This window comes from Microcaecilia unicolor, chromosome 12 (genome assembly GCF_901765095.1).
Source record: "Microcaecilia unicolor chromosome 12, aMicUni1.1, whole genome shotgun sequence".
Taxonomy (NCBI): Eukaryota; Metazoa; Chordata; class Amphibia; order Gymnophiona; family Siphonopidae; genus Microcaecilia; species Microcaecilia unicolor.
In genome coordinates this window covers 58,862,973-58,885,275 of record NC_044042.1, presented here as the reverse complement: position 1 = coordinate 58,885,275, position 22,303 = coordinate 58,862,973, and the positions used below count along the sequence as shown (strand labels likewise).

The following is a 22,303-nucleotide window of genomic DNA, read 5'->3' as shown; positions in this document are numbered from 1 at the left end:
AGAGCAATTAATGACTATTTATCTTTCAGGAAAATGTTGAAAACCCATCTCTTCAAACAAGCTTACCCAAACGACCCGACCTAACCCTTACACATTTCTCTTATTGTGATGATGCCTATATCTTAACCATGGCACCCTAACTACTCCATACTATCCTAGTCTTCCCTTCCCCATCTTTGCTTCACCATACCCATCCCTATTTCTTTATCTTATCTTCATTACTCCTTCCCATGTTAAAATCACACATTCTCAAGCCTTTTATTACTATGTTACATTACAGCTCATAATATTCTCCTCACTGAATCTAACCATTGTAATTCTGTTTAATATGTAAGCCGCACTGTACCTGCTTCTGTGGGAAAGTGTGGGGTATAAATGTAATAAATAAATAGAATCGTATGGAGTAAGAAGATTAGCATTTAAGCGCATATCTGCACACATATGTATTTATATGCCAGTATTCTGCAACAGATTCCTCTTATGTGTGTTCTTGACACCTAAATACCGGCACTTCCTCTATAGACTTACCTCCAATGTGCTCAAAGAGACAGACAAGAAACACACATTCGGAGAGATACAGAGACAGGCAAACATACATACACCACATATCAAGGCAGATACACATATGCATATATACAGAGACAGAGAGATCTCAATTACAAAGGAATCAGTGAAATTAAAAAAAAAAAACAGCAGAAGGCATTATTCAAAAAGAACTGTTCCTCTGCTTCCACTTCTGCACCTATGAAAACAAATATTCAGCAGAACTTATGGGCAGATGATCAAAAGCCCCACGCTGTTCCAAACAGCGTTCTAAAAATAGCACTGGAACAGCGCAGGGCTTTACCGCACCTATGATCAGAGATAATTGCATACAAATTAAGCACGCAAGTCTCTCTGATCATGGAGTAGAAGTGCGGGAGGATTGTGCCTGAGAAACTCCCTTATATGGTGTAAAGCCCTGCCCAGCGCATCCCAGGATGCACTGTGCAGGGCTGGGCATCACCATTTTGCAAGTAACATAGTAACATAGTAAATGACGGCAGAAAAAGACCTGCATGGTCCATCCAGTCTGCCCAACAAGACAAACTCATATGTGCTACTTTTTGTGTATACCCTACTTTGATTTGTACCTGTCCTCTTCAGGGCACAGACCGTATAAGTCTGTCCAGCACTATCCTCACCTCCCACCACCGGCTGGCTCTGCCACCCAATCTCGGCTAAGCTCCTTAGGATCCATTCCTTCTGAATAGGATTCCTTTATGTTTATCCCACGCGTGTTTGAATTCCGTTACCGTTGTCATTTCCACCACCTCCCGCGGGAGGGCATTCCAAGCATCCACTACTCTCTCCGTGAAAAAATACTTCCTGACATTTTTCTTGAGTCTGCCCCCCTTCAATCTCATTTTATGTCCTCTCGTTCTACTGCCTTCACACCTCCGGAAAAGGTTAGTTTGCGGATTAATACTTTTCAAATATTTGAACGTCTGTATCATATCACCCCTGTTTCTCCTTTCTTCCAGAAGGTGGCACCGATGGAAGAGGAGGGAGGCCACATCCCTCCTCCAACCTAAGGTAGTGGGGTGGGGAAGGACCGCTAGACCACCAGGTTGGTGGGGGGGGGGGAAGAAGAGTCAGTCGGGTCGAGGTTCCTGCAGGGGGCTGCTGCATTGGAGGGAATGGGGGCCTGCTAGCATGCAAATGCATGCTGGACAGGGCTCATCATTCCTCCCCTATGGTCTGCAAACCCTAACGCCAGCTCCGAGCTGGCAAAGGGTTTGCCGCAGCCAGTGTGCCAATCATTGGCGCGCTGGTCGCTGATCATTGGGGATGAATAGGTTTAGCATGCATTTGCATGCTACTTGCGTTCAGAGCCCACGAGCACATTGTTTCATGACCTCGGGGGCTCTGATCATGGGGCGACAGCAAACGCAGGCGCTAGTATGGCGCTAACAGCCTCTAGCGCCTATGTTTGCTTCTGATCGTTGGCCCCTTAAAGAGAAAGAGAGCCTGACAATGAAACTATGAAGCAACATACAACAGAGGGTCAAAGTACACAACAGAAGCAGTCCAGAAAAAATAAACCACAATGGGTTCTTAAGAATGGAATGTGTGCCTTATTATGACCCGACACAGGCCATGTTTCGGCGTAAACTAAGGGGGTTAATTCAACCAAGCAACACTCAATACATAAGTAGTTGTTGTTGCGCAAGAAGTAGAATCTCTGCACACTGTTCACTCTGAACATGGGAGAATAAATTCCTAGTGCTGAACACACCACAAAGAAAAAGCACCAGACTATGAAAGCACGTTTAGACAGTCTAAAAGGTCTAATGAGCAAACCAGCCTTTAACAATAACGCAAGTGACTGAATTTTAATTTATAGAGATTTACACAAAACTTCATTACCAAGTAACCACAATTCAAATAGCATTGATAATCCTTCTCTCTCTCTCAGCACTAAGATGGCGTCCGTCTGTCGGCAGATGGCAGGGTATTGCATACCTGCCTCAGTGCACATACACACCCGCCATGGCAATGTTTCCCTCAGCACAGACTGTAGGAGCAGTTCAGACCAGTAGAATGTGATGCACTGTATCCTCATCTCATAGCCTAGCACTAAAAAGCACACATCATCTATGATTCTCATCCTCTCTACTGTAATCTCTCCTCTTCACGCACATTATACAGCAGCCCTAAGGAGGCACATAGTACTGATTATCTTCTCCCACCCTCACAAAACAAAGCAGTATTGAGGAACACACAGCACTGATGACCTTCATCCTTTTAACAGAACTTTTCCTCCTCTTCCCCACCCCCTATTATATGGCACTCTCAAGGCACACACAGCACTGATGACCCTCATCCTTTCCACAAGGATTTTCCTGCTCATTGCCTCTCATATTATACAGCGTGCTCATGGCACACACAGCACTGATGATCCTTATCCTTTCAACAAGGATTTTCTACCTTTTTCTCCTCTTACATTATGCAGAGATTTCAAGGAACAAAGGATCACACAGCATTGATGTGAGCTATAATCTGAGACCCTAATAAGAAAAATTAATCCTTTGATGTCTGTGGAAAAACATGCAGTTAGGACCACCAGCTGGCTCGGCATATGAACCTTGCTTTGTGACACCCATGAAATCTGAGCCTTAAGAAGACTCTAAGTGTTGAGAATGAGCTTAGTGGCTTCTGGGACTCAAGTAACATCAGTGCAACCTTCTCTGTGAAGAGGCTCAAAGTTTGTCTATGACTTCAACTTGAAAGTTCGAGATACACAGGGGGGAGGATTTCTATAAATAGTGCTCAAAAATAGCACTGGAAACTATTAGCACTAATTCTATAAAAGGTGTAAACCACTTTAATTTGCCTGCAACCAAAGCGGTATAGCAAATTTAATATACGATAAACACTTTATAGAATACTGCTTAGCACCAGTTCCCATGCCCAACTCTGAGCGCCAGAATTACGCCTGCTGAAACATAACATAGTAAATGACGGTAGATAAAGACCTGTATGGTCCCCACCTGGTGTAAATCCCAAAATTTGCAATTTTTTGGCATGCCCATGATCCACCCATACCCCTGCCTCCTTTTGGGTTGTGTGCTATGGGATTTAAATGCAAGATAACATCCTGATTGGTGCCAATTAACGTCAACAGCTTGTTAGCCAATTAAGCTGCAGGCACATCTTGGAAGCACAACCAAATTAGGGTGCCATATATAGAATCCAGGGGACACCGTGTACATACGAGTGTGCATCTATGGAGAATGTACCATGTAACACAGTATTTCCCAAATCCAGTCCTGGATTACCCGTTGCCAGTCAGGTTTTCAGGATATCCACAATGAATATGCATGAACTTGATTTGCATACACTGCCTCCATTATATGCAAATCTCTTTCATGCATATTCACTGTGGATATCCTGAAAACCTGACTGGCAAGGGGTACTCCAGGACCGGACTTGGAAAACACTGAAGTAACACATACACAATACTATAGTAAAATGACAGCATAAGCAACCTACGATTTTGTCAGTGATTTCACCGTGTTTCAGTTTTGTTCTTCCTGGCCTCTACACAGCTGTAGTATGTTTACTTACTCATCTAACAGGAATGATCATGGATACGACAGCCTGGATTTCTGAGCACTTTTGCAGCTCACTGTTTTCTGCTCCTATCACTGATGGTGTCTAATAATTTTGCACAGGGTATTGAAATATCTGCTGCAATGGGGTTGTACAACGTACCCCTAAACAGGGTATGATAAGAGTTCCAAGTGACAATGTCCTACCTGCACTGAAGTGCTCCAGACCTGTAGGCACCTCTTGAATGGCTGATTCATCCCAGGCTGGATAACAAACCTTCTGCTGGTAACAGCTGGACTGAAATCCACAGCTCAAGCAAGGATCTTCATAGACGTTGACCAGGTCATGCCTCTGCACATAAAACACTGCAGTTATATGAAGGTTCTACCATGCTGCCTAATATGTATTCTGATGACAGTTTTTATGTTGGTTATATGAATGTCAATGTATTATTAAGCACACAATTCTCTCTGATCATGGAGTAGAAGTGCGGGAGGATTGTGCCTGAGAAACTCCCTTATATGGTGTAAAGCCCCGCCATTATTCACTCTACTTAGGATCTTTAAGGAGGTAATTTTATAATGGAGTTTTCACTGTATGTGAGTAATGCCTCTTAGAAAATTATCCCATGTGTAAAAGTATGCATGATGGCAAAAAGTCTGTACTTTTACATGACTTAGGTGTAGGTGTGTTCAGAGCATAGGATGAGTAGAGAATGCTCGGAGTTGCAGATTACGTACTGTTGAGGTAATATTCAGTCCACAACAGTAAGCAGCTAGTAAACTACTCCTAGCTGCCAGCTGAACTAACCCCGGACATTCAGTGCTGGGCCATGCATGGCTCCTGGCACTGAATATCTAAGTATGAGTCTGACCTGGAAGTTATCCGAGAATTGGGCAATATTCAGACATGTGCCCGGTTATCTTGGCATATAAAATTGGTACAACCTTTTTTCTGCCCTAACTTTATGCAATGCCAAGCTGGTTAATGTAATGTTGGCCACGGAGGTGGTGTCATGCTACTACTTTCACCCTTCGTAGATTTCAATCTATTCTTCCACCTCAGTCTCACTGCTTTTCTTCCTTCAAAGTCCACTCCATCCGTCTATTCACTCCATCTCTCTGAGTAGCAGTCATATAAATCAACCCCCTGATAAGCCCCTTTCTTCCTTTCTCGCTGAGTTTGACTCCAGGCTTTCCTTCTTTCTTGAACCTTCATCCCCTTCCCTCATTCTTCGGGATTTTAACATTCATGCTAATGATTCCTCTGACTCTTTTGCTTCTCAGTTTCTTGCATTAACATCCTCTTTCAATCTTCAACTGTGCTTCACTACCCCTACTCACCAGAATGACCACTGTCTTGATCTTATCTTCTTCTCCAACTGCTCACTCTCCAGTTTCTGCCCTCAGCTCTTCCCCTCTCTGACCATCATCTGATAACTTTCACACCCTACCCCCCAAGTCCCGTCCAATCTCCACCAATACATTTAGGAATCTTCAGGCTACTGACTCTTCTACTCTGTCTTCCAGTGTTTCAAACCTCTTTTCAACCACTATGTTATCCAGGTCTGTCAATGAGGCTGTCTTCCTATAATACTATTCTCTCCTCTTCTCTGGATACTCTTGCTCCTTCCATTCCCAATTCTGTAAGGCATACCAAACCTCAGCATTGGCTGACCTCTAGAATCCACTACCTATGTTCCTCTGCCCTCTCTGCCAAACGCCTTTGGCTGAAATCCTGTGCCCAAGCTGACTTCATACATTTCCAATTCTTGCTGACCTCCTTCCAGTCTGCTCTTTCACTTGCCAACAGGACTACTACATCCAGTTGACAACTCTCTTGGCTCAAACCTTCAACATCTCTTTGCCACACTGAACTCTCTCCACAAAGTGCCTTCATCTCCAACTCCCCCTTCACTTTCTCCCCAGACTCTGGCTCAGTACTTTCATAAAGTTCACAAGATTAACCTTGAATTCTCAACCAAGCCACCTCCACTTCTCCTTCCCTCAGTCCATTCTCTCAACCGTTCTTCAACCCCTGCCTCCTTTTCTGAAAACACTGAAGAGGAAACTGCACATTTTCTTTCCTCCTTGAAACTAACTACCTGTTCCTCTGATCCTATTCCCACCCATCAACTTAGAACTCTCTCTCCTACTGTCATCTCTTCTATCTACCATATCATCAATCTTTCACTTTCTGCTGTGACTGTTCCTGATGCCTTCAAACACGCCATAGTTACACAACTCCTCAAAAACCTTCATTGGACTTTACCTGTCCTTACAAGTATCGCCCCATCTCCCTCCTCCTTTTCCTATCCAAGATACTTGAACATCCTCTTCACCGCCATTGACTTTCTTTCATCTCAAGCTATTCTTGATCAACTTCAATCTGGTTTTCATCCTCTTCATGTAACTGAAACAGCACTTGCTAAAGTTTCCAATTATTACCTGCTCCTGGCCAGATCCAAAGATCTCTATTCTATCCTCATCCTTCTCGATCTATCTGCTGTTTTTGACACTGTTGATCACCGCCAACTCCTTGATACGCTGTCCTCTCTTAGATTTCAGGGCCTTGTTCTTTCCTGGTTTTCTTCTTATCTCTCCCATCGCACTTTTAGTGTATACACTGGTAGATCCTCTCCACTTCTATCCCACTATCAGTTGGTGTACCTCAGGGCACTTCTTTTCTCCATCTATACTTCTTCCCTTGGTGCTCTGACATCATCCTATGAGTTTCAGTATCACCTTTATGCTGACGACTCCCAGATATACCTCTCCACACCAGAAATTTCAGCAGGAATCCAGGCCCAAGTATCAGCCTGCCTGTCTGATATTGCTCCCTGGATGTCTCACCACCATCTGAAACTAAACATGGCCAAGACTGAGCTTCTTATCTTTCCCCTTAAATCAACCTCTCCTCTTCCCCCATTCTCTGTCTCTGTGGATAACACTCTCATCCTCCCTGTCTTGTCAGCTCGTAACCTTAGGGTCATCTTTGACTCCTCTCTCTCTCTTTCTCTGCACATGTTCAACAGACTGCTAAAACCTGTCGTTTCTTTCTATCATCACCAAAATTTGTCCTTTCCTTTCTGAGCACACTACCAAAACCCTTATCCACACTCCTATCACCTCTTGCTTTAACTACTGCAACTTGCTTCTTCTCACAGGTCTCCCATAAGCCATCTCTCTCCCTTTCAATCTGTTCAAAATTCTGCTGCCCATCATATTCCACCAGCGTCACTATGCTCATACTAGCTCTCTCTTCAAGTCATTTAATTTGCTCCCTATCCATTTCTGCATACAGTTCAAACTCCTCTTACTGACTTACAAATGCATTCACTCTGCAGCTCCTCAGTACCTCTCCATTCTTATCTCTCCCTATACTCCTCCCAGGGAACTCAGTTCATTAGGTAAATCTCTCTTATCTGTACCCTTCTCCTCCACTGCTAACACCAGACTCCTTTTATCTTGCTGCACCATATGCCTGCAATAGTAGTCAAGTTCCATCTCTGGCCATCTTCAAATCTAGGCTAAAAGCCCACCTTTTTGATGCTGCTTTTAACTCCTAACCCCTATTCACTTATTCAGTACCCATGTCTATTTTATCATTCCCACCTTAGCAATTCCCTTATCTGTTCTGTTTGTCTGTCCTGATTAGATTGTAAACATTGGCGAGCAGGGACCATCTCTTCATGTTCAAGTATAGAGTGCCGGTACTGTCTAGTAGCACTATAGAAATGATAAGTAGTAGTAGTATTGATGCTAACCCCCGGATTCTATATAGCCTGTTGCATCTGGTCATATTCTGAATTTTCGCATGCAACTTAATTAGCTATGAAGCCAATCAGTGCCAATAATTGCCAATTAACAAGCAATTATCGACACTGGCAATAATTAGAATTTACATGCTCAACTTTGTAAGTATATTCTGTAAAGTGGATATGGGAATGGAATGGGCGAACCGTGGGCGTTCTGAAAATCTACACAGACATTTATAGAATACACCTGCTCCGTGCCTAACTTAGGTGCCGGTATTTACACCAAGTTTTACTTGGCGTAAATGGACGTGCCTAGAGTTAGGCACAGGCATTGTCACTAGGCGACTTCCATAAACTGGCTAGGCATATTCTATAAATCACTCCTAAATCTAGGCACAGTTTACAGAATACACCTAAGCGGAAATATTTTCTGTGAATCTAGTCTTAACTGGCTAAGTGCTGACTCGGTCCAAGCTCTGTTGTGGACTGTTCCTAACCTAGCTGGTTACAGAATGGCCAGTTAGTACAGATATTCAGAGGCACTGCCCGGTTTTAAGTGCCATGGACTATCAGTGGCCACCAACTCAGTGGGGTATAATGGGGCAGGACACTCTCCTTTCTGGTTAAACTCTTTTGAATATGACCCCCCTCCCCCCCCGTTTATAAAATACGCCAACTTTCTGTTTTGGGGCGGCTAGGGAAACTGAAGGAGTTATTGTTACTCTCACAACTAAAACATAAATCCAACAAAATATTTATGTCAAAAAACACAATGTCACTGTAACTCTTCAATTACATACTTTGTTGGATTAACAATTTAGTTATGGTTGTATACAGTTTTGTAAATCCTTGCCATTATCTGGACCTTGTTATTGTTACTCTCCCATGATTAGCACATTCTGGCTGTAGGATTCCTTAGTTTTATTCTGCCACGTTTGTTAAATTATTTTCTAAAAGGGTAGCTATCCTCTGTTTTCTTTGTTTCCTGTGACATCTCCCATTTATACTGTGGACTGAAAGTAGTAATAATTTTTTCCTGATTAATAACTGTTTTTTGTTTGTGTACTTTCTATTTCTGTATCAAGTATGTATTATTTGAACTATGTGAGATATATCTGCATTAAAAATATATATCTGCACACATACTTCATGAATGTACATTTATACCTACTTCTGAGCAAGTGTAAATTTGTACCAGATTAATTTTACCTGCTATGTCTGCAGATACTATGCTGTTTTCCATAAAGACACCTATGGCCTCACCACCTAAGTGATCCCTCTAAGGAAATACATTTTACAAGTCATTCTAAAGCACATGTAGCCACATACGAACATATACAACCCTTATAAAATACAGACTGGTGTGAAAGTATGTGCTGGTAGGCATCTACAGGGCCAGAGACTGGGCAAAGCATGGGCAGAGTTTGCAAGTACACACATACTTAAGGCCCTGTTTACTAAGCCACGTTATAGGAGCGTTAGTGTCTTTAATACGCATTAATCATCTATGCGCGTTAATCGTGTATGTGCCTATAATATCCCTATAGTTGCTTACATGGTTAGTACGTGCTCTAATTGTAGGTGCATTAAAAATGCTAATGCGTCTTAGTAAACAGGGCCCTTAGTCTACCTGCGTACATGCATGACATACACACCTTTATGAACACCAGATCTGGAGTATGTGTAAGTGATCGTGCCTATACTCAGGATGCATTCACTGCCACATACACTGGTATTTTATAAAGATGGGTAGGCACCTACTTGTTTCTAGGCAGGTGCCTCTTTAGGTGCTTAACCATAGCACTATGTTTTATTTATTTATTTAGATTCTGCTCACACCTTTTTCAGTAGTAGCTCAAGGTGAGTTACATTCAGGCACACTGGATATTTCTCTGTCCCAGGAGGGCTGACAATCTAAGTTTGTACCTGAGGCAATGGAAGGTTAAGTGACTTGCCCAAGATCACAAGGAGCAGCAGCGGGATTTGAACCGGCCACCTCTGTTGTAAGGTTCCCATTAAATAACAAGTGATACAAGGGATCTATTAAAAGCTAAGTAAGCTAGGAGTCATGCCAGGGATCTATAAAAGAGCGAAGGAGTCTAGGAGCAAAGCCAAAACTTAAAATAAGAAAAGCTGGCTTGAAGCAATTTAAGGAGTAAACAGAGAAGAAGCAACAAAAGGAGGAAATCCAAAGAGCAAGAAATAAAGAAACATAAAGAAGCCAAACCAAGGACCAAAAGAAGAAAGAGCTTTTAAGAATAAAAAAAGACAGGAACAAGGCTAAGGGCTCAAACCGCATATAACGTAGAGTATTCACTGCTGTGAAAACCATCACTTTCAGCTACACAGTTTATAATGATTTGCCTCTAATTCAAAGCTTCCCAAATTACTGGTCACAACACAAAATGGAATCGTGAAGCACATATTTGGGGTTGTGACCCAGGTGGGCATTCCATAGGATGTCATTGGTCTGTGCCACCTGAAAGGGGGTCAGACACTTTCTGTGGCTGCGTGAATTTGAGTCACAATCATAGAAAGATTGATGAGCACTGCTCTAATTTATGTATTCAGGACATACCAAACCTTTACAGTAGAAGCATTCAGGACAGATATGTGCTGTATCTATAGCTAAGTTGCTGTTATATCACCTCTAAAACTCAATCGACCCCAGTCAAATTAACTGAGACACTTCAGTCTCCAATTATTTTATCCTTCAACAAGTCGACTCATTTTCAAGTAAACAAGAGAAATTAAAAAAGAAAAAAAAAGAAACTCCCAACAATTAAACTGATTTTATTCATTTATACTTGTATCCCACAATTATCCAAAAACTAGTGTTTGGGCTCAATATGGCTTACATGTAACAGCTGTTAGAGATTACACTGATTTCTCTCCAGTTTTGTCATAAATCCTAGAGCCACTGTGTCATTGTTATACAGAAGGTCATCCAGAATGAATGTGCATGAAGATTGCTCCCCAATATATTATATGCAGATATTTCTCATGCAAATTCATTGTAGATAGCCTGAACATTCAATGGACTCCTGAGGGTCTCAAAGGCAGGTCTGGGAAGTCCTAGATTCTGGTACTGCTTTCTTGAGACTCTTTTTATCCTCCTTCCCTCACTCTCTATTCCAACACCTTCCAGGCATAACTAACCCAAAACAGTCCTGATGCTATAAAGCTTCTAAAAGGCCTAGAGGAAAGGCAAACAAGCCTGCTGGGAAATGGGATACCAAAGGCATAAGACCAAAGGCATAAGACAGCGCCAAACCACTCCGAGAAAAACTGCACTGGCTTCCAATCAAGGAACGTATCGTATTCAAAATCTGCACGACAGTTCACAAAATCATCTACGGCGAGGCATCGGGATACATGACAGACCTCATCGACCTGCCACTCAGAAACACCATAAAATCAGCACGATCATACCTAAACCTCCACTACCCAAACAGCAAAGGACTCAAATACAAATCCACTTATGCATCCAGCTTTTCCTACCTGAGCGCACAACTGTGGAACGCACTACCAAAAGCAATAAAAATCACAATCGACCACTTGAATTTCTGGAAAGCACTAAAAACAGAACTGTTCAGAAGGACATACCCCACCGACCCAACATAAAAAACCTGGAACATTTGCGACACAACGTAACCAAAGATCATAACGGACATATCCTAACTCTTCCTTTCCCTCACTAAGTTCTCCCCAACTGTCTTTAACATACATGTATCTCACTCTACCATAATATCACCTTGATATTACTCACACCTTGTATTTGTCCACACCGGAATCGGTTAACGCCGATTATGGTACTATGTAAGCCACATTGAGCCTGCAAAGAGGTTGGAAAATGTGGGATACAAATGCTACAATTACATAAAATAAATAAACAACAATTAATCTATTCAAGCAAGCTTATCCTAACGCCATGACCTAACCCTACGAACCCACCTATTCATCACCTGATCCTGCGACAACGACATTGACTCAGTCCACGCCTCCTCCAATTTTCCCTTTGTTTACCCGACCCTATCCCTTGATTACCTCAATCTGTCTCAATCTAACCTAAAACTAGAACCTTCCACTTCCTTCTCTACCCCTCTCCCTTTTAATATTCCCTAACTATACATCTCCATCGCTATTAGCTCAGCCTGTTTTTCTATGCACTACACTGTAATTTTACTGCTACGTAAGCCGCATTGAACCTGCTATAAGTGGGAAAGTGTGGGGTACAAATGTAACAAATAAATAAATAAATAAATAATCAAGATAATGGAGCCAGAGCTGTTTATATCATAAAATCCATTCAGAGATGGAACATTGAAACCCAAATATTACAGCAAACCTTTGACCCAGGGGTATAGAAATTGTTTCTGACATGCAGAGGATGGTCAGTTCCCCCCTGCTGGGTTTTCCTCTGACACAGCTGTGGAATACATACCAAATAATAGCTCTTCCCTTTGATCCGAAAGAAAGTAATAAGTAATTTACCAGAAGAAACCTTCAGAGGTGGTTCAGGCAAGCCAAGAGTAAACTGGTGTTAGATAGGCAGAGAAAGTCGCTCAGCAGCAAGTGCTTGGCACTGTTGTGTGGAAAATCAGGGTTCACTTCCCAGCCCTGCCAAACCTTGGGATTCCCTGGAGTGAGGAACTCAACTATTGTTCAATGATGACATCTATTGGCTGAAAAGAGGGTACACATGATCTGTGGCTTCCTACTACAGACTCTCACTGAAAAGCCTGGATTAGGGAAAGTTATAGAAACAGGGGCAATACCCTAAGTAGTTGTGAATAAAGACTGATAGAGTTATTGATCAAAAGAAATTGGTACTTATAGAGCTAGAAGAGGAAGTTACTGGGTCAAAAAATTGGACAGTAGCCTCCTGCATAAAGTTTCTCTCTGCTCTCCTCTTCTACAGAAAGCATAGGGTCCGGTATTCAGCCAGCAGCGGTGAGTGCTTTGCTCACCAGCAATGGCGTTATTCCCAGACATTCAAATCCAAGACCTGTGAAGGCTTCAGCTTTGAAGATCCTGTTATTTTTAAGTCGGATAACACATAGCCACTTAAGTAGATATTCAGGATTAAAATAGAACAGACTTTTATGTGGTCCCACTTAGCAGAGTATGGAAGAAAATGCATTTCTGTTACTTTTAACAGTATTTTCACTGCTTATAGAATCTGGCTTTCTTGGGGAGGGGTCAATGTGGCCATGCGACAGGGTGCAATGCAGTGCAGTGGGGGTGGGTACAGCATTTTATTTTTTGTGTCATCTCTTTTTGTCTCCACAAGTATGGTAACCCTAAGATGGTAAGCACTCACTGGCTCCACTGACTCCAGCTTCAAGTCCCTTCCCCCACCTGGGACTGTCTGCGGTCAGCTGCTTCACTCTGTGTTCTCACTTACCTAATCTCCCCATGACCAGACACTTTCTGCCTTTGGCATATGTGGCTCATGGAGGCAGCTGTAGATCAGACTGACCAATCCCTGATCAGATCACATTAATATGGGAACACAAATCTCTCCTTCTTTTACAGAGCAACAGGGGACAACTGTGGATCACACTGACAAACCCTGTGTTGATCATTCTTTTTCCCCTTTTTCCTTAACCTTTTGAGCCCTCTCCTCTTTCCTTAGCTCCTTGAATAGGGAGCTAAGGTTTCAGTGGGTCTCTGTGTGGGGTAACCCATTCACTAACATAGTAACATAGTAGATGACGGCAGAAAAAGACCTGCATGGTCCATCCAGTCTGCCCAAGACAAACTCATATGTGTATACCTTACCTTGAATTTGTACCTGGCCTTTTCAGGGCACAGATCATATAAGTCTGCCCAGCAGTATTTCCCGCCTCCCAACCACCAGTCCTGCCTCCCATCACTGGCTCTGGTAAAGACCGTATAAGTCTGCCCTCCCCTATCCTCGCCTCCCAACCACCAACCCCTCTTCCCCCCACCTGCTCCGCCACCCAATTTCAGCTAAGCTTCTGAGGATCCATTCCTTCTGCACAGGATTCCTCTATGCATATCCCACGCATGTTTGAACTCCGCTACCGTTTTCATCTCCACCACCTCCCGCGGGAGGGCATTCCAAGTGTCCACCACCCTCTCCGTGAAAAAATACTTCCTGACATCTTTCCTGAGTCTGCCCCCCTTCAATCTCATTTCATGTCCTCTCGTTCTACCGCCTTCCCATCTCCAGAAAAGATTTGTTTGCGGATTAATACCTTTCAAATATTTGAACGTCTGTATCATATCACCCCTGTTCCTCCTTTCCTCCAGGGTGTACTACTGATTTACATGCTCCTTTTTGGGCACCTTCTGAGGGAGGGAAACCTCACTCCTCCCTCGTACTTTATACTTTCCTCCAAAAGCTCGTTCAAATATTATTGGGTCATTTTCCCAGAATAGCCCTCCCACTATTTTTACTTAATTGTCACCTTTATGGAGCAGGGGCCCAGAAATGTTTTCCCTCCTAATACATAGGAAAGAAATTTTTGGCAGCCTGTTTACTACATGTTAAACAGCCAACGTTTTCACCTAGTCTCAGCAGGAGACCTTTGTGGTTCTTTTAAAGTAATCTTAGGCCTCACAGTGACCTTCCTCTGCAGTTTCCTTAACCCAGAGCTACTGACTTCAGAGGGTTGGTCTGATCAATGCAGCATTCCACTTTACAATACCAGACCTGACAATACCCAAACCGATTCGATTCTAGACATCATAGTCCTTCAGCACCCTATGTCTTGACTATCATAATTACCTACTACTCTCTAGTATGATGACTGTTACCTCCACTCAAAGGATGCAAATCATAAAGAAAAGAGCTGTCAAACTGCTCTACAGAGCTGGTATGCAGAGCCATGTCACCCTATTATTATAACAACAGCAATTTTGTTCAGGATTCAAATAAAAATCTTATTTTTATTAAACTGCGTCTTCTGTAGAGGTCCACTACTTTATCTAGCCTCTTCCATAACACCACATAACACCTCACATCCAATTAGAACCTCATCTCTTTCAGCTGCAGTTTCCCTCATCTTTTGAAATTTGGTTCAACGATACTCGTCAGTCATTCTCTTACTTAGATCCTCTTCTATGGAACACTCATAAGAGTTCAGAAGAGAATTTAGTCACTGTAAATTTAAATTTGCTCTCAAAACTTGTCTTCTTACTTGTATATTTCCTGCATCTGCTTAGATCCCCTTGGAATGGACATGTGCTTCATATGGTACTCACTTTGTTGTTCTTTTTTCGTTTAGGCAATGTCCTCCTCCTGTATCCATTATTATTAGCACCTGGGGTTAACTCATGAAGAGGTGCTAAGAGGACCTGCTGAGGGGAGGAAAACTTCACTGGCGTATACTGCATTCAAACTTGGGGAAAAGGTAAACTTGCGGTTGAATAGGTAATTTTATTGTCTTTTTTTTATTTTGTTAAAATTACTCTACGTATTTAGCAAAGTCAGTTTAGACAATAGTGTAGCCTTTTAAGTCTCGGTTAGGGTTTTATATAAATAGTGTTTTACAGTCTAGTTTAGTATTTTAGGTTGCATTTTAGAGCTTGGGATAACATCAGTTTAGAGCACAGATACCGGTTGAGAGAAGTCTCTGATTACTGTTTAACCGAGGTTCTGACGGGATTGCTGACATTTGCTTTCTAACTTCTGCGTGATAGTTCATTTCTTTGATTTATATTACCATTACATCTCATATTCCAGATTGTGATATGTCTAATCTCCTACATCTTGGCTATGTAAAATTTGACCTATACTGAACTCCTGATGCAGGCAGTACAATTGAAACACGGCCCGTGTCGAGTCCTTTGCATAGAAATGTGCCCTTCAATGTATGTTATGTGAGCAGTTTTTAATAAAGGACCCTTTTGAAGACATTTTCTACTTTACAATTGTCATTTGAGTGCATAAGTTGATTTTGTTGATGTTTCCCTCCTTACTGTATACGGATGCCTGAGGAAGGCACTTTTGCTGAAACATGGCCCATATCGACTCCATGATTACTTTATACTTCGAGACCTTTGTGGGTTTTATTAATTTGTTTGCTACTTTACAATAAAGGAGAATCAGTGTTGGGCTACCTAATTCATCCGTCTAGTCACACCCACTGCTTTTTGGTTTTCCTATCTGGTGTTTTATGGGATCCTTTTAGTTCTTCTCCTGCGTTTGTGTTGTGAACAGAGATGCACGATGCCAGATTCAAACCCAGATTCCTATTCAGACAGACATGCAGTAGAATAGGGGAACTACTGGGTCAAATTCCTGCTTCAGATCTCATAGATATTTGGAGATTTCACTAATGCCTTCTTTGACAAACAATATATATATAGGGTGCTGGCAATTTGCATACTGTGTTGTTTCTAATAAACACCCAGGCTATTATTAGAAATGATGGGTTTTCTGGAGTCTAAGGTAGGCTATTAATGGAGGCACATTTCTTTCCTCCACTCACCCTCCCCATAATGACCACAATTTCTCTCCTCCACTCTTCCCCCCTGCAGTAATCGGCACTGCTCTCTTTTCTCGCTGTTATGGCACTGGGCTGGTGTGGGATCTTGAGAATCTGAGCATGTTCATGGCCTTGAACATCTGTGCATACTCAAGACCCCACAATGGCTCAGCACTATAACTGTAAGACAAGGTAAGAAGAGAGATTCAGTCATCGAAGGGGGGAAGGAGTGGAGGGTGGAGGAGAGCAGCAATGCAATTATTGGGGGAATCTAAATTTGACTAAGACGACATTTACAGGATTTTTGGGGGTGAAGTGAGGGGTGGGGGAAAATTATTACAGGTAGACTATTATTAGAAACAATATAGTATGTACTTTTCAGCCCAATTACCCAACAAGATAAACTCATAGCATAAGGTATGATGTGATAATATACATATATGTATACTTGATCTTGATTTGTTCTTGCCATTTTCGGGGCACAGACTGTAGAAATCTGTCCAGCACTGGCCTGTCTGTCCAGCTGCAATTAGGGCACACCTCTTATTCCAGGAATGTCTCTTTTCTTTGCAACTGAAAGTATGTGCATGTTTTCTGGCCTTCTAGTGAGTGATATTATAAGATGCACCTATTTATAAAGGCAGCAGCAATAACAACAACAAAAAACAAACAATAAGAAGGACCACCACTACAACTAATACAAAAATTGTCCAACTAAATTGTCCCAATAAAAATTATAATGTGACGAGATAAGGCAAGTCGGACGCACAAAACTTAAGGGATCATACCAGTGAAAAGCTAAGTGACTTTATGTATTTTATAGTCATATGAATTACAGTCAGATAACTGAAACAATGAACACCAACATTACAATGCTGCAAAGGTGATATTAATTTGATTACCTGCTTAGGGTCAGACCATCAAAGCGGTAAGTGGAAATAAAAATACTAGAAAATAAAGTTACAAACCATAACATATAAATGCCATCATAAACAGAGACTCAAACAAAAATGAAAATAATTCTGCTGTGGTTAACAAGCCCTGACTAGAGAGCTGTTAATATCTGCATATAGGCTCTGGTCACCTATTGAAGGCTGCACGAAACAGATGAGCCTTTAGAATGGTTTAAACTTTGGGATAGCATCTAATGTTAATGGCAAGGCATTCCACAGAGTGGAGTCCACTACAATATCATCTCCCTCTTTCCCGCTTAAGTCAAATCACTCCTCTCCATCCAAAAAACTAAATTCTATAGTCACCTTGGCCTGGGTTCCTACGGCCACCGATGACAAACTATAATGGCAAATCCCCATCCCCTTCTCCACCCATACCAACTGCTTCCCCCCCCCCAAAAAAAAAAAATAAGCTGTTACTAGGTATCAATATTGTCATGGGTCCATGCTTCCATCCTAGTCATAGGTTGTTTAAAATAAGGCTCCTTCCCTTTCTTGACATGTTTTGTATATAACAATTCCAGATCATCAGAAACTGCTTCCTACGTTTGGGATGACCCCCAAGCCTCCTGAACCTCCCAGAAAGCTAAGTGACTAGAAAGAAGACTAGGATAATTCTCACGCTGAATTATGCAATATTAGCACTAAACACTGGATATTTTATTGGGGAAGGATACGGTCTATGATTGAGACAGAAGCTCAAATTGCCTTTGGTTAAAGCCAGAATCACTGAAGTGAAGTTAGTATGGTAACCTGAATGGCATTGATTTATGTTTCAATCTTTTTTATTGTAACCAACCAAAACAATATAGCACACAGTGACCATCCAACAATTCAAACATGTACAGATACGACAACTACGAAATTGCATTCTGCTTAATTATCTTATATCTGGTTACAACTTTTATTCCTTGCCCTTACCCTTCCCCCCACCCCCCCCCTTTTCCGAACTTCCCTCCTAGCTCTACCCCCCTGTTCTCCCCCATTAGCAGAAACATCTAAGCATCAGTCTCTCATTGTATTATTGTCCACATAGTCTCTAGAGGTTCAACAGGTGACTCCGGGCCGCCGGCGTAAGGGTCTGCCACAAGGGCGCCCAACACTGTTGGAATTTCTGCCCCTCTGCCGAGTCCAGGGCGTAATGTTCCTGGCGTTCCAGGCGCATTAGGTACAGCATCCTGACTCTCCATGCCTGCCGGGTGGGCGGATTCTTTGTTATCCACTCTGCCAAGATCACTTGTTTGGCAACGATGGTGGCTTTCGACACAAATGTCGCGAATCCTTTGGGTCTAGGCGCCCTTAGCCTCGGATATCCAAACAGCAGAGCAGCATCATATGTCCACTGTGAGCCCCATATCCCGGAAACATACGTTAACACATCTCTCCAAAATTTCTCCACTATCTTGCATTTCCAGAACATGTGTCCCAATGATGCCCCCTCTCCTCCGCACTTGGGGCAGGTGCCCCAAGGAGACACTCCCAGATGAAAAGCTCTGCGGGGGGCAACATACAGCCTCATCACAAATTTGTATTGTATTTCCCACTGACTCACTGCTTTGGATAAACGTCTGATGGATAGAATATGTGTTTTTACCTGCGCCTCTGTGATATCAATCAATAAGTCCTCTTTCCACTTTTCTGCCAGCCGCAAATAATCCACCTCCGCCGCTGTATCCCGGATATGCCTATGATGGTAAGTGAGGGGCACCTCCTGCTGCGCCCCCAGTGAAAATGCCGTCCCCAGCTCCTCTTGCACATCTTCTGCCAGCCATTCCCATGGCAGAGTTCCAATATAATGTTTAAGTTGCAAGTAATGAAATCTGTCTCTCTCCTCCAGACCATATTCCCTCTGCAGATCTGTAAACGGCTTTATCGTTCCCTCCAAGGTGAGCACTTGCAACAGGTATTCCACTCCCTTTTGTTTCCATCTGTGGAATACCGCGTACAAGTTTCCAGGCTCAAAGTCTCTGTTTCCACAGATGGACCAGAACGGAGTCACTCTTGCGGGGAATTTGTGTAGCCGGCATATCCAAGCCCACGTCGCTTTAGCCGAAGTCATTATCCCTGAGTACTTCAGTACCTCTGGTATGGGTCCTCCTCCCACGTGCAAGTAGTTAGAAAAGTGCACTTGGGGTACCAATTGTGTCTCCAGTGCGGTATTAGAAAACTCCTCCGTCCCTCGGTACCAGTCATTTATATGCCGCATTCCACATGCCACTGTCAGTTGTCTCACACTTAGCAGACCAAGTCCTCCATACTCCACTGGGATCGTCAAGGTGGACAATGGAAGGCGTGCCCTCCTCCCCTGCCAGAGAAATCTTTGCGTAATGTTAGTCAATTTTCTCTCGTCTGTCTTTTTCAAGTATAGTGGTATAGTCTGGAACACGTACAACCACTTGGGGATTATACACATATTGTAAAGGGCAATTCTTCCCATAAGCGTGATGGGCAGTGATCTCCACATGCTCAACTTCTCCTCCGTCTCTGCCAATAACCTCCTAACATTCTCCTTATAGAGAGCTTCCAAATTTGCAGGTAACTGTATACCAAGATATGTGATTGGATTTTGGGTCCATTGCAAGGATGCGGGGCCTCTCCACCTGCCCCCCTCCCCCTCTTTCAATGGAAGTATAAATGATTTGTTATAATTTAATCTGAACCCGGAGTGCATGCCATACTCCTCCACCTCTCTCAGTACTATTGCTAAGGAGGTATTAGGGTCTGTCAACGTCAGTAACAGGTCATCTGCATATGCGAGTACTTTCAGTGGCCTGCCCTGCATCTCCACTCCTTTTATGTCTTCATTACCGAGTAAGTGTTTTAATAGTGGTTCTAATGCCAGTATGAATAGCAATGGTGAAAGCGGACAGCCCTGCCTGGTACCTCTACAGATGGGAAACTCTCTCTCCTTCCTGCCATTAACCATCACACTAGCCCTGGGCTCTGCATAGAGGACCTGGACCGCTCCCGCAAACCAGCCCCCTACCCCTATGTGTGCCAGCACCTGGAATAAAAACTCCCAATTCACCTGGTCAAAAGCCTTCTCTGCATCCAAGCTAACCACCCACGCCGGCACCTCTTTCCCTTTACATATTGCCATCGCTAGTAGCAATTTTCGTACATTATGGACTGCTCTTCGTTTTTTTATAAAGCCCACCTGCTCAGGTCCAATAATGCTAGGCAAACACCCCGCGAGACGCTCTGCCAAGATTTTCGCTAGGAGCTTTACTTCTACATTTAGTAGTGATATAGGCCTATATGACCCTGGCTGCTCTATCGGCTTCCCTATTTTGGGAATTAGTGTCACTAGAGCTGTGTTAGCATAAGGTGGAAAACAGCCATCACCAAGCACTGCATCATAGTAACTTAAAAGGTGTACTATTGCTTTGGGAGGGAGCAGTTTGTAATACTCGCCAGAAAGTCCATCTGGGCCTGGGGCTGATCGGAATTTCAATGCTTTCACCGCCTGTTGCAGCTCCTTTATTGTCAATGGGGCATTTAGCATTTCTATTTGATGGTCTGTTAATCTAGGAAGTTGAGCTTCCTCAATATATTTCCCCATTTCTGCCTTTTGGGGTGCCTGTTGTTTCCTGTATAATTTGGAGTAATACTCTGTGAATATTTGACCAATTTCTCCATGATCTCGTTTTAAGTTCCCTGCTGCGTCTCGCAAGGTGGTCACTGCCCTGGGACCTCCCTGCGACCGAATTACTCTGGCTAGTAACCTGCCAGTTTTATTCCCAAATTTGTGCAGTCTGTATTTATAATGCAGGGTGGATCTACTTTCCTTCTCGTGTAGTAGGGAGTTTAGTGTGGCTTGAATGGATTTGAGGGCGTCTAGCGTATCTGATGTCGGCCGTTGGGCATGTGTTCTCTGGGCTCTCTTAAGTCTTTTTTCTAATAGTAAAATGCCTGCAGCTCTATTTTTATTACGTTTACTACAGTAAGCAATTATATCTCCCCTCAGAACCGTTTTAGAAGCTGCCCAGAACAGGGCAGGCTGGGAATGTACATGCTGCACATTATTTTTTGCATAGTCCTCCCACTTGGCCGCTAAATATTGTGCAAATTTGGGGTCTGAGTACAAGTAGGCTGGAAATCTCCAGCCCCTATATCCTTCCCGATCTGTCTGGAGCTCCAGGTCCACCCATACAAAGGCATGGTCCGAGATTTCCTCAGGGCCTATGTCCGCCGTCACCACTTGCGTGAACATTGTCTGTTCCACTAATATATAGTCTAGTCGGGATTGCGTACCGTGCGCCCTAGACCGGTGTGTGTATTCTCGCTCTGCAGGGTGTAGGGTTCTCCAAATATCTATTAACTCAAGATCCCTGATAAAAGAGGTCATAGCTTTTGCTCTTTGTCCGATGTAGTGGGCAGAGGTGCTATTTGAGCAATCTATTTGGGGGTCTACCACTAAATTGAAGTCTCCCACTATTACCAATTTCTCTCGCCCTTTGGTAACGCATTTCCCTCTTAAATTCCGGAGGAAGGCTGGGTCATAGTTATTTGGTCCGTAGAGAACCACTAGCCTTATCTCCTGTCCCGGCATCCATATCTTAATGATGATATATCTTCCATCCTTTCCAACCGCTACCTGTACCGCTTTGTATATTAGCCCTTTACGGAATAGTATGGCCACTCCTCCTTTCTTCCCCTGTGCAGGCACCGAGAACACCTCTCCCACCCACATCTTTTGCAGCTTACTGTGTTCTAGATCGTTTAGGTGCGTTTCCTGTAAACAGGCAATGTCTGCCCTATGTCTCCGTAAGGCTGTTAGGATTTTCGCCCTCTTAATTGGGGAATTTACTCCCCCTATATTCCATGTCACAATTCTAACCATCATATCTAGCCTTTACAGTAAATTGTATCATACACGTGATGCCTGCTCCCCTCTTCTTTCTAAATCTCTTATGCCAAGATGTATAGTGTCTAAATCTTATCCCCCCCTCCCCCCCTAGCCTTCCCCCCCATCTATCCCTTCCCCATAACCATAAACACCCAATTTCCATCCCCTAAACCTCGAAGATGGATGTGGA

General features: G+C 43.1%; 1 protein-coding gene across 1 annotated transcript in view; it reads right to left on the bottom strand.

Moving 5' to 3' along the window:
- The window catches only part of ETS1 (ETS proto-oncogene 1, transcription factor), a 282,890-nt gene that overhangs the window by 233,259 nt on the left and 27,328 nt on the right, over positions 1 to 22,303 (bottom strand). The window contains exon 3 of the mRNA XM_030221497.1: positions 4,302 to 4,446. Within this exon, the coding sequence (XP_030077357.1) occupies positions 4,302 to 4,446 (145 nt within the window). The remainder of the gene's footprint in view (positions 1 to 4,301; positions 4,447 to 22,303) is intronic.